This window comes from Coenobita brevimanus, chromosome 28, assembly GCF_032717465.1.
Source record: "Coenobita brevimanus isolate Jiangsu-jjx chromosome 28, ASM3271746v2, whole genome shotgun sequence".
NCBI lineage: Eukaryota > Metazoa > Arthropoda > Malacostraca > Decapoda > Coenobitidae > Coenobita > Coenobita brevimanus.
The window spans coordinates 11,329,914-11,342,615 of NC_136981.1; the positions used below are offsets into that span (position 1 = coordinate 11,329,914).

The window sequence follows — 12,702 nt, forward strand, 5'->3', positions numbered from 1 at the left end:
GTAATGTAGTATGAGAAGGTGGTAATGGTGTGGGGTGAGAGGGTGGTAGTGGTGTGGTGCGGTGTGGTAGGGTGATTTTGTGTGCTTTGGTGTGAGAGGGTGGTAGTGGTGTGGTGTGGTAAGGTGATTTTGTGTGGTGTGCTGTGAGAGGGTGGTATTACTGTGGGGTGGTAGGGTGATTGTGTGTCCTGTGGTGTGAGAGGGTGGCTGTGGTGTGGTGTGGTGTGTGAGGGTGGTAGTGGCGTGGCGTGCTACTGAAGTCGCTGAAGTATGTGAGTGGAGCATCGCGTTTTAAAATCTTTCGTGAGAGACGGACGGACAGAGCTGCTCCTAGAGATGTTCTTGCTTCCGAAAAGCAGGGAAACAAAAGGAGGAGAGTAGAACGCGATTAGAGGAAGTTTGCAGGAGAGAGAGAGAGAGAGAGAGAGAGAGAGAGAGAGAGAGAGAGAGAACCAAGGTGTGTTTACAGTTTTGCTTCAGATATCTTCCCTCTGCATCACATCAGATCAGGGACAGACATTTTGAATAGGGGAAGGAGTTAGTTATTTTATCCTAACACTACATTTTTTTTTTAGGGGGAAATTGCGTGAGTTAGAATATCAAAGCTGTTTCTGTTTACCATCTCTATTTACCCTACTGTAGTGTGTTTACCCTTACGTGGCACAGATCTCCTAACGTGATCCAGATTAGTCGATGGCAAGGTGTAGTCAGAGTGGAGGGTAAATTTAACTAGTAACCAAGGAGAATCATTCCTACGTCATAACCAGTGCTCTTCGATTTTCACTCAGCCGTAACTTAGTATTGAAACTGTGAGTGTTGTTTGGTTCCGTCAGATGAAAATTAATGCGAAGGAAAAACCCATCGTCTCTGTCCATCTTGTTCACTATGGAAGCACTAGTTTTATATTCAGGCATACACCGGACGATTCGTGTGTGTGTGTGTGTGTGTGTGTGTGTGTGTGTGTGTGTGTGTGTGTGTGTGTGGTGGGGCATCCTAGCATCTATTAACCCTCTTCTCGCCACAGACGCCATTGGTATTATTTTCTGGCTTATTTTAGACTATTTTGTTAAGGAAAGAAAGTATCCCTTCATCCTTTGCCTCTCAGGGTTGTGCGTTTAAATATTCTCTCTGGTACAGGAGCCTTTGTAGTTCTGTTTCCTTAGTTTTGCGATGTGAGGGAAGGTATTATTTTAGGAGTATCTTGTACATTTGCCGATGTGGAGAGAGTGGAGAGTGAGAGACTGACCTGGAGAGTGGGTGCGAGTCAGGTGGAGAGGGGAAAGATGAGGAGACTGAGGATGTGATGAAGGGATGGGGTGGAGAGGTATATGAGAGAGGATGGTGTACGTTGGAGAGAGGGGAACCTGATGACGGAAGACAGGATGACGTGGAGGCGATTTGTTTGTGGCCGCCCCTGCCAAGATAAAGGCGTCTGTGTATAAAAAGATAGACAGGTAGATTATTAATAGAAACACGTGAAGGGGAGGTGGTGGGTTACGGGGGCGTGGCGGGGGCATAACGGCATGGGAGGATGGCTGCTGTAGAGTGGGCGGTATGGGCGTGCTGATGTTGTGAGGCACGTATTGTGGGTGGCGTGGGCGTGCTGATGTGAGGCACGTATTGTGGGTGGCGTGGGCGTGCTGATGTTGTGAGGCACGTATTGTGGGTGGCGTGGGCGTGCTGATGTGAGGCACGTATTGTGGGTGGCGTGGGCGTGCTGATGTGAGGCACGTATTGTGGGTGGCGTGGGCGTGCTGATGTGAGGCACATATTGTGGGTGGCGTGGGCGTGCTGATGTGAGGCACGTATTGTGGGTGGCGTGGGCGTGCTGATGTGAGGCACATATTGTGGGTGGCGTGGGCGTGCTGATGTGAGGCACATATTGTGGGTGGCGTGGGCGTGCTGATGTGAGGCACATATTGTGGGTGGCGTGGGCGTGCTGATGTGAGGCACATATTGTGGGTGGCGTGGGCGTGCTGATGTGAGGCACATATTGTGGGTGGCGTGGGCGTGCTGATGTGAGGCACATATTGTGGGTGGCGTGGGCGTGCTGATGTGAGGCACATATTGTGGGTGGCGTGGGCGTGCTGATGTGAGGCACGTATTGTGGGTGGCGTGGGCGTGCTGATGTGAGGCACGTATTGTGGGTGGCGTGGACGTGCTGATGTGAGGCACGTATTGGGGTGGCGTGGTAATCGTCCCAGCACCTCTTCCTTAGCGAATAATTTTGCCTGTAACGCCTAACATTTCTTGTATCTTAATCGTATATACTTTTAAGTATTTGTATCATTGACAAATAAGTGGATACTAAGGTGCAAGAGGCAGCATAAATAGCTAAGGTAGAGGAGGTACGAAATATATATATATATATATATATATATATATATATATATATATATATATATATATATATATAATATATATGTACCGTATGTATGTATGTACAGTATATATATATAGTGAAAGAAAGTGACGAGGAACTGGTGCTTGGAAATATCCACGGAATATAGGCAAAATAATCGCTTAGAAAAAGGTGCCGAGAATTCCCTAAAAACAATAGGCATAGTAAATTGCCTAGGAGGAGGTGCTAGGAATCTGCTAAGTCGCCTAGAATACGAAAAGACGTCATAGTGTTGGAAGGGTTAATATGACAGGGGTTGACTTACGATATGGCAGGCCTTGAACGACAGCCAAGGTCCTCGGCCGCTGTCCCTGTCTGCACCTAGGCACAGCTTCACCACAGTGCCTTATTCAAGCATGACACAGATCGCTAACCTCTTCCAGCGCAGGTGATCGCCACGTGTAGTCAGCTGGGAGGTTGATTTGACTAGTAACCAAGGAGACTCATGCCTACCTTTTAACGTCATCCAGCTCAGGTGATTGCCAAGGGTGGTTAGATCGGAGGTTGATTTGACTAGTAACCAAGGAGACTCATGCCTATCTTGTAACTAAGGCTCATAAATTCTCACACAAGCACCATGTAGTATACAGCCTGTGAGAGTCCTAGTTTTAGCAGGGGAAGGCAAGCCGACTAAAACTTACGATTATTTCCCTGTCATCACTGTTTAATTTTTCCAGGAACTGCAGTACAAGGAAAGGGGAGGGTAGTACATGTCTCTTAGTCACCCTACAAAAAAATATATATATAAATAAATAAATAAAAAGGCGTGAGAGGAAAATTATCACAGGCTTAGATGTTTCTTTAGGTAGAAAGGTTAAGGAAATGAGAATAGAAAATCATGCCATGTCCCTAGTTCTTCCTGTACAAGTGAATGGAGTTATGAGATGGGTTGGTTGTAAATTATGTTTGGTGGGAGAGAGGGAGGGGAGACATTGAATTCTTTATTTTCTCTAACATTTTGGGCTTCACAGAAAAGAAAAAAGTGAAGGTGGGTTCTGTTTAGCCCGAAGCATTAGAGGAAGTAAAGAATTAAGGAAGTGAAGCTCTGACTTGTCTCTCTCCTTCCCTCCTAACATTTCCACTCGTCACACCTCAGAGCAACAAGTAACGGACCCACTGCACACACACACACACACACACACACACACACACACACACACACACACACACACACACACACACACACACACACACACACACACACACACACACACACACACACACCAGGAACCGTCACCATCACGCTACTGAAAATACGTGCTGCATTAATATTGTTTTTATTTAGTACACGGTGTATATACATCTCTTCGCGAATCTTTATTAAACCTCTTGGAAGACCGTATTAGGTGTGTATGGTGGGGTTGGGTGAGGTTTGGACAGGGTAGGGTAATAGAGGGTCGGGTTGGGTAGGGAAGGCTAGGGCAGGTTTGGTAAGGTTAGGTTTTAGTAGGGTAGAGAAGGTTAGTGTGAGTGGTTAGTTTAGGCAAGGGTTGGTTACGTTAGGTACCGTTAAAGAAGGGTAGGTAAGGGTATGGTTAGCTAGAGTTTGGTAGGTTAGGTTAGGTTAGGGCAGTGTATGGTAGGTTAGAGGTTATGGTAGGGTAGAATAGGGTAGGGTGTGGTAGGTTAGAGCATATGGCAGGGTAGGGTAGAATATGATGGGTTAGAAGAGGGTAGGGTCGAAAGAGAAAGGAGTCTGTGTGGTAGGTTAATTAGCGATTAGGAGCGGATTTAGATAGAGATGTCTGCGTGTGTGTGTGTGTGTGTGTGTGAGAGAGAGAGAGAGAGAGAGAGAGAGAGAGAGACAAACAGAGAGAGAGAGAGTTACGGTATAGATTTATGGGTAAGTAGATGTGTGTGTGTGTGTGTGTGTGTGTGTGTGTGTGTGTGTGTGTGTGTGTGTTGCATAAGATAAATAATTCCAAAATAGAATATAAAAGAAAACTGACTGATGAGGTTAGGTTGGGTTGTGTGTGTTCGAAATTGTTCTTTTTGTGTTATTTCTATCTGTCTATCTATCTATCTGTCTATCCATGTATCTGTTTGCCTATCTTGGATTTATTTCGTCTCTGCCGCACAAGAGGATAAAAAGCAATGTGCAAAATAAATCTCTAAGGAGGAGGTGCTAGGAAGCCTTGCATGCCAACAGAAATATAGCACAAGGTTACATGAGTTAAGCATTTCAGTCCAAGGCAGAGAAAGGTTAGGGTAGGGTGGGGTACGAGAGGTTTCGGGAAAGGTAGGGTAGGTTAATTAGTTTAGGTAGATCGTAGGGTAGGATCGATTAGTTTAGGGTAGGGACTAGGGTAGGGAAGGGTCGAACGGGTTTAGGGTAGGGTAGAGAAGGGTAGGATATAATAGGTTAAGTTAGGACAGTGTAGGTTAGGCGAATGAAGTTAGGGTTTGGCAGGTTGGGTCATGCTGGGGTAATGAAGGTCAGATTATGTTAGGTTAGGTTAGGATGCGTCGTAACTCAGTACATACACGAAACAACTTGCGATAACCGTTCTCGTCGTAGCTAATACTTCCTTCTGTGTAAATAAGAAACGCGAGAAGATCCTTTCACTCTTGTCCTTGAAGGTGAAACAAAGCTTAGAACAAAGAAGATGATCGTACTCTCAGCAGGAAGAGGCAGACTTTCTCCTTCCTGCTTAGCCAAATCTTCGCTACTATGGAAAGATTATCGTCAGTGCATTTTGGCCATAGAATAATAGTAGAATTCGTACAGGGCGCCTGGGCCTGGGATGCCACAAGCAACACGTATTGATCTGCAGAGCACGTGATTGGCGCGTGGTGGGAAAGGGTTGCCAGGGGTCGCCATATTTCACTCCGGAAATTTCCTTGACTGGCTCCTGCGCAGGTGTGTGTGTGTGGGTGGGTGTTATACTTTGTGTGGTGTTTTTTTTTCCAGATTGTGTAATATGTATGTGCTCTCTCTCTCTCTCTCTCTCTCTCTCTCTCTTATTTTCCTAAGTGTATTGTAAGGTGTTTGTGTGTGTGTGTGTGTGTGTGTGTGTGTGTGTGTGTGTGTGTGTGTGTGTGTGTAATATCTCGTATGTGGATGTAGGATGTGTGTATTTCACCGTATGAGTCCTTGAGAGAGAGAGAGAGAGACAGAGAGAGGACCATGACTCTCCCCTTCCTCATAGGCACGTTTTCACTTCCGTATCAGCCTGTGATGTCAATTTCTCTTCATATTTTACCCCAATTTTATCTTGACATAAGGCTCGACAGGCGCGTTATTTTAACTGTTATTATTATTATTATTATCATTATTATTATTATTATTATTATTACCGGGTATTATTATTCTTACTATTATTATTATTATTATTATTATTATTATTTTACAACAACAACAACTACTACTACTACTACTACCACTACTATTACTACAAGTCACTGTTATTATTATTATTACTACTACTACTACTACTACTACTACTACTGCTGCTACTGCTGCTGCTGCTGCACTACTACTACTACTACTATTATTATTATTATTATTATTATTACTGTTATTATTAATATTATTATTATTATTATTATTATTATTATTATTATAAAGACTGTGACTTAATTCACAGCCAGGTAAATAAAATAAATCTCTCAGGCCCACCAGAGATGATTGGCGACACTTAACAGTGAAACGCCCATACATACACACTTAAACTCATGCATGGAAATAAGATGCTATCGTTATGGGCGGATTTCTGGATACATTATTAACATCCTCAGCTCTTTATTAGTCTCACCTGAATTAAATCATCAGTAGAGTTGTCCCTAGCGTGCGTGGGGTAATTAGAGACTTAACTGAACTTTGAAAGACTTAAACACTCCATTATCAGTTCTCAGCTTATTAAATCGCCTAACTTGAAAGCCTTTATTCTCGTTGGTTGAGGAGGCTCCCTAACACCTTTTCCTCAGCGATTTAATTTGTTTATTACTCCGTACTGTCCACTTTCGTGTGACAGAAATCCTTCCAATATCGCCATAACCTTTTTAAATAACGAACAAAAAGATATTAACCACCCATGTCCAAAAATAACTCGCCAAAGAAGAGGTGTTGGGAACTCAAGAGTTATCCTGAGCATGCAAGTGTTTCTGGACGTCTTGAGTCGTATTCTAAATGGCGTGGAAGGTTCCGTAACACATAAGAACATAAGAAGAGAGGATAACTGCAGTAGGCCGGTTGGCCCATGCTAGGCAGCTCCTAGAAGAGTAACTGAACTACTAGAATGAGACAAGGATAGCAAAGAAGAAGGCTCTCCCCCGCCCTCCAAACCCTCCAGCCGAAGCCGGCAGGAAAAAGTCAGAAAGAACACCACGCCATATAGAAAAACTGGCGTGGACATTTTACAGGAAAGTGTGAAAGGAGAATAGAGACTATCATAGTGTAACCTGAAAAGTGGTTTATTTTGCACATTATACCTTAACATTCCCCTGTACGTTATTTGTGTTGTATTAAAAGCGACTAGTTTGAATTTTAAAAAAATCAGGACAATGTCCAGAATTAATCGTCAAGGAAGAATTGTCACGAAGAATTGCCACCTTTTATTGTATGCAGAGATGATGGTGATGATGGTGATGATGATGATGATGGTGATGATGATGGTGGTGGTGGTGAAAGGATGGTGGTGATCATTTGTTTAGTTTCGCTTTTAAAGGCTCCAACATGCTTGCCGCGTCGGCTTTGGTCACCTAATGGCGGCTTTCCATGTTGCTCAATCTCTTGCAGCCTCCCTATTAAGTTCCTTGTCCCTGCGGTCACACTGTATGGCCTCGTCCCAGGTCTGTCTCGGTCTGCCTCTCGCAACCCTACCCCCAACGTTCACACATCTCACCTTCTGCACCCAGTTGTCATCCCCCATCTTCTCCACATACCCAGACTATCTCAATCTACCCCTTATCATCACAGCGCTGATACATTCCAGTCCCATCCTTCTTCTCAACTGTTCCATCGTAAACCTAGTCCCCCCAGGCCTCGCGTTCAAGGATGCATTGCACGTTCACCTGATCATTGTAATTTCTATACGTTTGAGCCAACGAATATCCTCTTGCATTACCGCCCAGGTCTCACTACCATACAGCATTACACTCCTACCACTGCTGCATGCAATGATCCCTGAACTTCATCTAGCCACTCCTCACTCTAGTCGATGACGATGACAGTGGTGATAATGATGGTGAAAGGATAATGGTGATGCTAATGATGGTGAAAGGATAATGGTGATGATGATGATGGTGAAAGGCTAATGGTGATGATGATGATGGTGAAAGGATAATGGTGATGATGATGATGGTAGTGATAATGATGTTAATGGTAATGATAGTAATGATGATGATGATGGTGACATTAAGTATCTTAAGGCAGTTTCCTTTTGGCCTGTGTTTGTGGTTATTGTATAGTCTCAGGTGGTGATTGTGGTTGCATAATCAGGCGGCTCCACTGTCCAGTTATACAGGCGTCCCACAGCTCCCTGCCTATCCCCTGAAAAGAGGATGGTGGACTGCAGGAGCACAACTTCAGCCTGTAGTCCACTGGGTTCACGTCCGCATGTAACTGGGGCCACAACAATAACAAAAAGAACATACAAGAACATAATTCTACCTCTTGTCAGTTTCCCCTCTTCTGGGTACACACTTCCACGGTCAGGGACAAGGATTGGCCTACTATACCCCTTTTACTCTAACTTGGCTTAAATTTCCGTTCTTGTGTATTGCATGTAGCTAAGTGGCAGAAAAAAATACAAAGTTGCGGCTCTACATCTTTTCCATAGCACCTCTTCGTGATATTCAAGTGTTAATCAATTGTTACAGCTCGATATTCAAGTTGGAGAGGTGGCAGTAATGAGACCAATTTGCGCGTATCTGTTATTCCACTGCGCGGTTACTGTATACTCAGATCACGTCCCTCACTTTCTTCCCCGACGCATCATATTAACGAGAATCAAACACTGGCAGAGAAGCACACCGAACCTCTCATGACTTTGGAATATTACCAGCAGAGGAAAGTGAAAAGCAAAAGCGGTAAAATAGTAGGCACAGAAACAAACCTCTGTTATTATTACCCAGCAGAGGATATGAGAAGTAGAAGTGGTGATATATTAGGCAGAAAAACATACCTAGCCTCTCTTAAGCTAGGAATATTACCAGCAGAGGAAAGTTAGAAGTAGAAACAGTAAAATATTAGACAGAGAAACATACCGGTGCCTCTCTTAGCTTAGGAATATTACCAGCAGAGGAATGTGAGAAGTAGTAGCGGTGATAAATTAGGCAGAGAAACATACCTAGCCTCTCTTAGCTTAGGAATATTACCAGCAGAGGAAAGTATGCAGGAGAAGCGGCGATACATTAGTAAAAGAAACATACCTAACCTCCCCTAGCTTAGAAATAACGAGTACAGTATTACCAGCAGAGGAAAATGAGGAGAATCGGTGATATATTAGGCTGAGAAACACATCTAGCCTCTCTTAGCTTAGCAATAGTAGCCACGAGAGGAAGGTGGAAAGTAGAATGCAGGAATAAACACTAAATTGTGTTGACGTTGATGAAGATATGCGTTCTGAGATGGTGTAACAGGACAGAATAAGACTAAAATTAACGGATTATCTTGATTTCGTCCAAGTATTTGTCTGATAGGAGAAGGATTATAGCAGTTTATCATAATTTTTTTATTGGTGTTGGCCGAGGTAGTATGCGATCTCTTAGTACTTTCAAGTTTTTAGTGTGTGTGTGTGTGTGTGTGTGTGTGTGTGTGTGTGTGTGTGTGTGTGTGTGTGTGTGTGTGTGTGGATTTCCTTTTGTATGGTTATATGCGAGTATATTTGTATGTTTGCGCGTGTGTATTTCGTGTAATGTTGCTCGTGATAATTCGTTTGCGCTTCCGTATTAGATAATGATTTCCTCTCTCTCTCTCTCTCTCTCTCTCTCTCAAGGATGCGAGAAGAATTTAAGATATTATTACATATTTGGATACCAAAAATATATATAATTGCTTTAATTGAGAGAGAGAGAGAGAGAGAGAGAGAGAGAGAGAGAGAGAGAGAGAGAGAGAGAGAGAGAGAGAGAGAGAGAGAGTTTAATATAGCATATAAGTAATAGATAAAACACACACACACACACACACACACACACACACACACACACACACAGATATACACGTGTTACAATATCAGGCAGTTGCATTACCTTTGTCGTCAGAATTAAATCTCACTATTTCAATACGTGCACCGCAAGCCATTGAGGTACAGTTGGTATAAAAAGTTTGGACACCCCTGCCTTGAATACAACTCCACCCATACTTGAATTTACTCTGTTTATTCGTGTGTGTCTGGTTCATTGTCCTTTAACTTTGCGTGGATTTTCGGCCTTTAACTCTGCGTGTATTTTCGGCCTTTAACTTTGCGTGGATTTCCGCCTTTAACTCTGCGTGGATTTCCGCCTTTAACTCTGCGTGGATTTCCGCCCTTTAACTCTGCCTGGATTTCCGCCCTTTAACTCTGCGTGTATTTCCGCCCTTTGCGTGTATTTCCGCCCTTTAACTCTGCGTGGATTTTCGTCCTTTAACTCTGCGTGTATTTCCGCCCTTTAACTCTGCGTGTACTTTTGCCCTTTAACTGCGTGGATTTTCGCCCTTTAACTCTGCGTGGATTTCCGCCCTTTAACTCTGCGTGGATTTCCGCCCATTAACTGCGTGGATTTTCGCCCATTAACTGCGTGGATTTCCGCCCATTAACTGCGTGGATTTCCGCCCATTAACTGCGTGGATTTCCGCCCATTAACTGCGTGGATTTTCGCCCGTTAACTGCGTGGATTTCCGCCCATTAACTGCGTGGATTTCCGCCCATTAACTGCGTGGATTTTCGCCCATTAACTGCGTGGATTTTCGCCCATTAACTGCGTGGATTTTCGCCCTTTAACTCTGCCTGTATTTTCCCTTTTTTAAACTCTGCCTGGATTTTCGCCCATTAGGAGCTTATTTTCCTTGGGTCAGCTTCAAAATGTAATAGTACTACAGCTGTGCATCTTTCCTTAGAGCCATTTCGTGACTAAAGCGCGTTCGTGTTTACCTGACAAAGATCCATAACTTACTTCAGCTTAGTTGATGGTCAGGTGGGGTGAGGGAAATTCTACTATACTCCTTTTACTCTAACTTGGCCTAGATTTCCGTCCTTTTGCAGCTTATTTCACATAGTTTAGATATAGAAAAAGACAGCAGTACGGCTCTACATCTTTTACATAGCACTTCTTTGTGATTGGAACCGTATTCTGGTGTTAATATTCCGTTACATCTCAGCGTTCAAGAAGGAGAGATGCAAGTTTTAGACCAAGTTAGAGTAAAAAGAGTATAGCAGTGAAGCAGACCCATTCCACGTCATAGCTACGGCTTGTCAAATTAAACACAGTGCTTGAAGGTTTGGAAGGGAGCTGCAGTTGCCTCAGAGGTAAACACACTGGCTGTAGGTCCATGTTTTAGTGTTAATCCCTTGCTTATCATTCGAGTTGGAGGGGTGGTATTTTTACGCCTAGTTAAAGTGAACGGAGCATAGTAATTTTGAGTAATAAAAAAATTCAGGTCAGTGCTAGGTTGTTATATTAATCTTTATTGTTCCCAAGACTCAGCTCAATAAAAATCGTATTAATTCTTTATTGTTCCTACGACTCACATTTAATACCATACCACGTTGAGTACACCGCTTCCCGTCCGATCAGCGAAGTTAAGCAACGTTGGGTCTGGTTAGTACTTGGATGGGTGACCGCCTGGGAACACCAGATGCTGTTGGCATCCCTACGTGTCAAGTGGGGTTGGTGGAGGATTAGTGCCCCTCCCTGTAAAACAATTAACTCTAAGCCCTTGGCCACCCCGTGTGGGATACATGGCGTCTGGCAATGAATGAATGAAATGTGTGTTGGAACATGGAAGAACACTAAACTTTTATAGAGGACTTAATATATATGTGATAAAGAGTTTCATTTTACCGTACGTTTTATAATGCTAAGAAAGATGTAGGAATGGACTGTTACATCCTGCTGACAGACACACCTGGCATGGGTCACGTTATTTGCGGGCACTCTGTCATGTCAGAGTGCCAATATGTTATGTGGTGCCCTGTTATAGTACGGTATGTGGTGTGATGTTGACTTGGGTTACAGTATGTGTTGGCTCCCTGTCATGATGTAGTGCCTGTATGTTACGTGATTCCTTGTTAGTTACAGCATGTGATGTCATGTGATGTTATATGATTTAATGTGATGTTAGTTAATGTATTTGATAACTTATGACATTATTATTTTACAGAGAAGTGTGCGACTGACTCCCTCTGCCATCCTGTACCACGGCAGGACGGACGACGAAGCTACTACTCTTGTGAGTTGAGGCTCTTTTGTTTTGGCCCTTCCTGCCAACCTAATCTAATATAACCTAACTTAACTTAACCGAATCGAACCGAACCAAATCTTACATATCAAGGACAAACCAAACCGAATCAAACCAAACCAGACCAAATCATACCATACCATACCATACCATACCATACCGAATTTAGCCTGACCTGCTTTGACAACCCAACCCAACCTAACCTAACTTGACCCTCCAGGACCAAAGTTAATGTAACCCAATAGTTTACCTCGTTTATGGATCCAACATCACCCTGTCCGTAGCTGATGATGATGATGGTGATGGTGATGATGATGATGATGATGATGATGGTGATGATGTTAATGGTGATGATGATGGTGATAATAATGATAATGATGATTTTTCTTACCCTTTTATATTTTAGCTGTATTTATGCCTGTCGACTGTGCAGTGACCATGAGAGCACAAGACCAGTATGGATCGTATTTTTAGCAGCTTTGAAATTTCGTAACACCTCTTGCTTAGCGATTTATTTTGCACACGTCGCCTCGGTATCATGAAATATGCCGTTGATCCGAAATTTGTATATTGAAATGATGTAATATAAAAAAAACGTGCAGGAGAATATCGGGGTTTAACATGAAAAATAAATCGGGAAGTAGGAGCTGTAACTCTAACTTGGCCTAAAATTGCCATCCCTCCATCTTGAATTCTAAGCCTTTAGGAGAGATTAACACTAGAATATGATGCCAGTCACGAGGAAGTGCTATGGAACGAATGTAAAGCCACACCATTGTCTTTTCCTGCCAGTGAACCACGTGAAATAAGCTACCAAAGGACGAAAATCTTAGCCAAGTTAGAGTGAAACGAGTGTAGTTAAAATACGGCATTACAGGCGGATTTCAGGTTTTAAGAGGGGAGGTTTGTGCGTCTTTGTAGC

At 43.3% G+C, this 12,702-nt stretch overlaps 1 protein-coding gene and 1 pseudogene across 1 annotated transcript in view; both read left to right on the plus strand.

Moving 5' to 3' along the window:
• Nucleotides 1-12,702, plus strand: part of LOC145394827 (branched-chain alpha-ketoacid dehydrogenase kinase-like) — an 87,919-nt gene that overhangs the window by 18,904 nt on the left and 56,313 nt on the right. Inside the window, exon 2 of the mRNA XM_080268626.1 lies at nucleotides 11,703-11,771. Coding sequence (XP_080124752.1) covers nucleotides 11,703-11,771 — 69 coding nt within the window. The remainder of the gene's footprint in view (nucleotides 1-11,702; nucleotides 11,772-12,702) is intronic.
• LOC145394871 (5S ribosomal RNA) lies at nucleotides 11,072-11,189 on the plus strand (annotated as a pseudogene).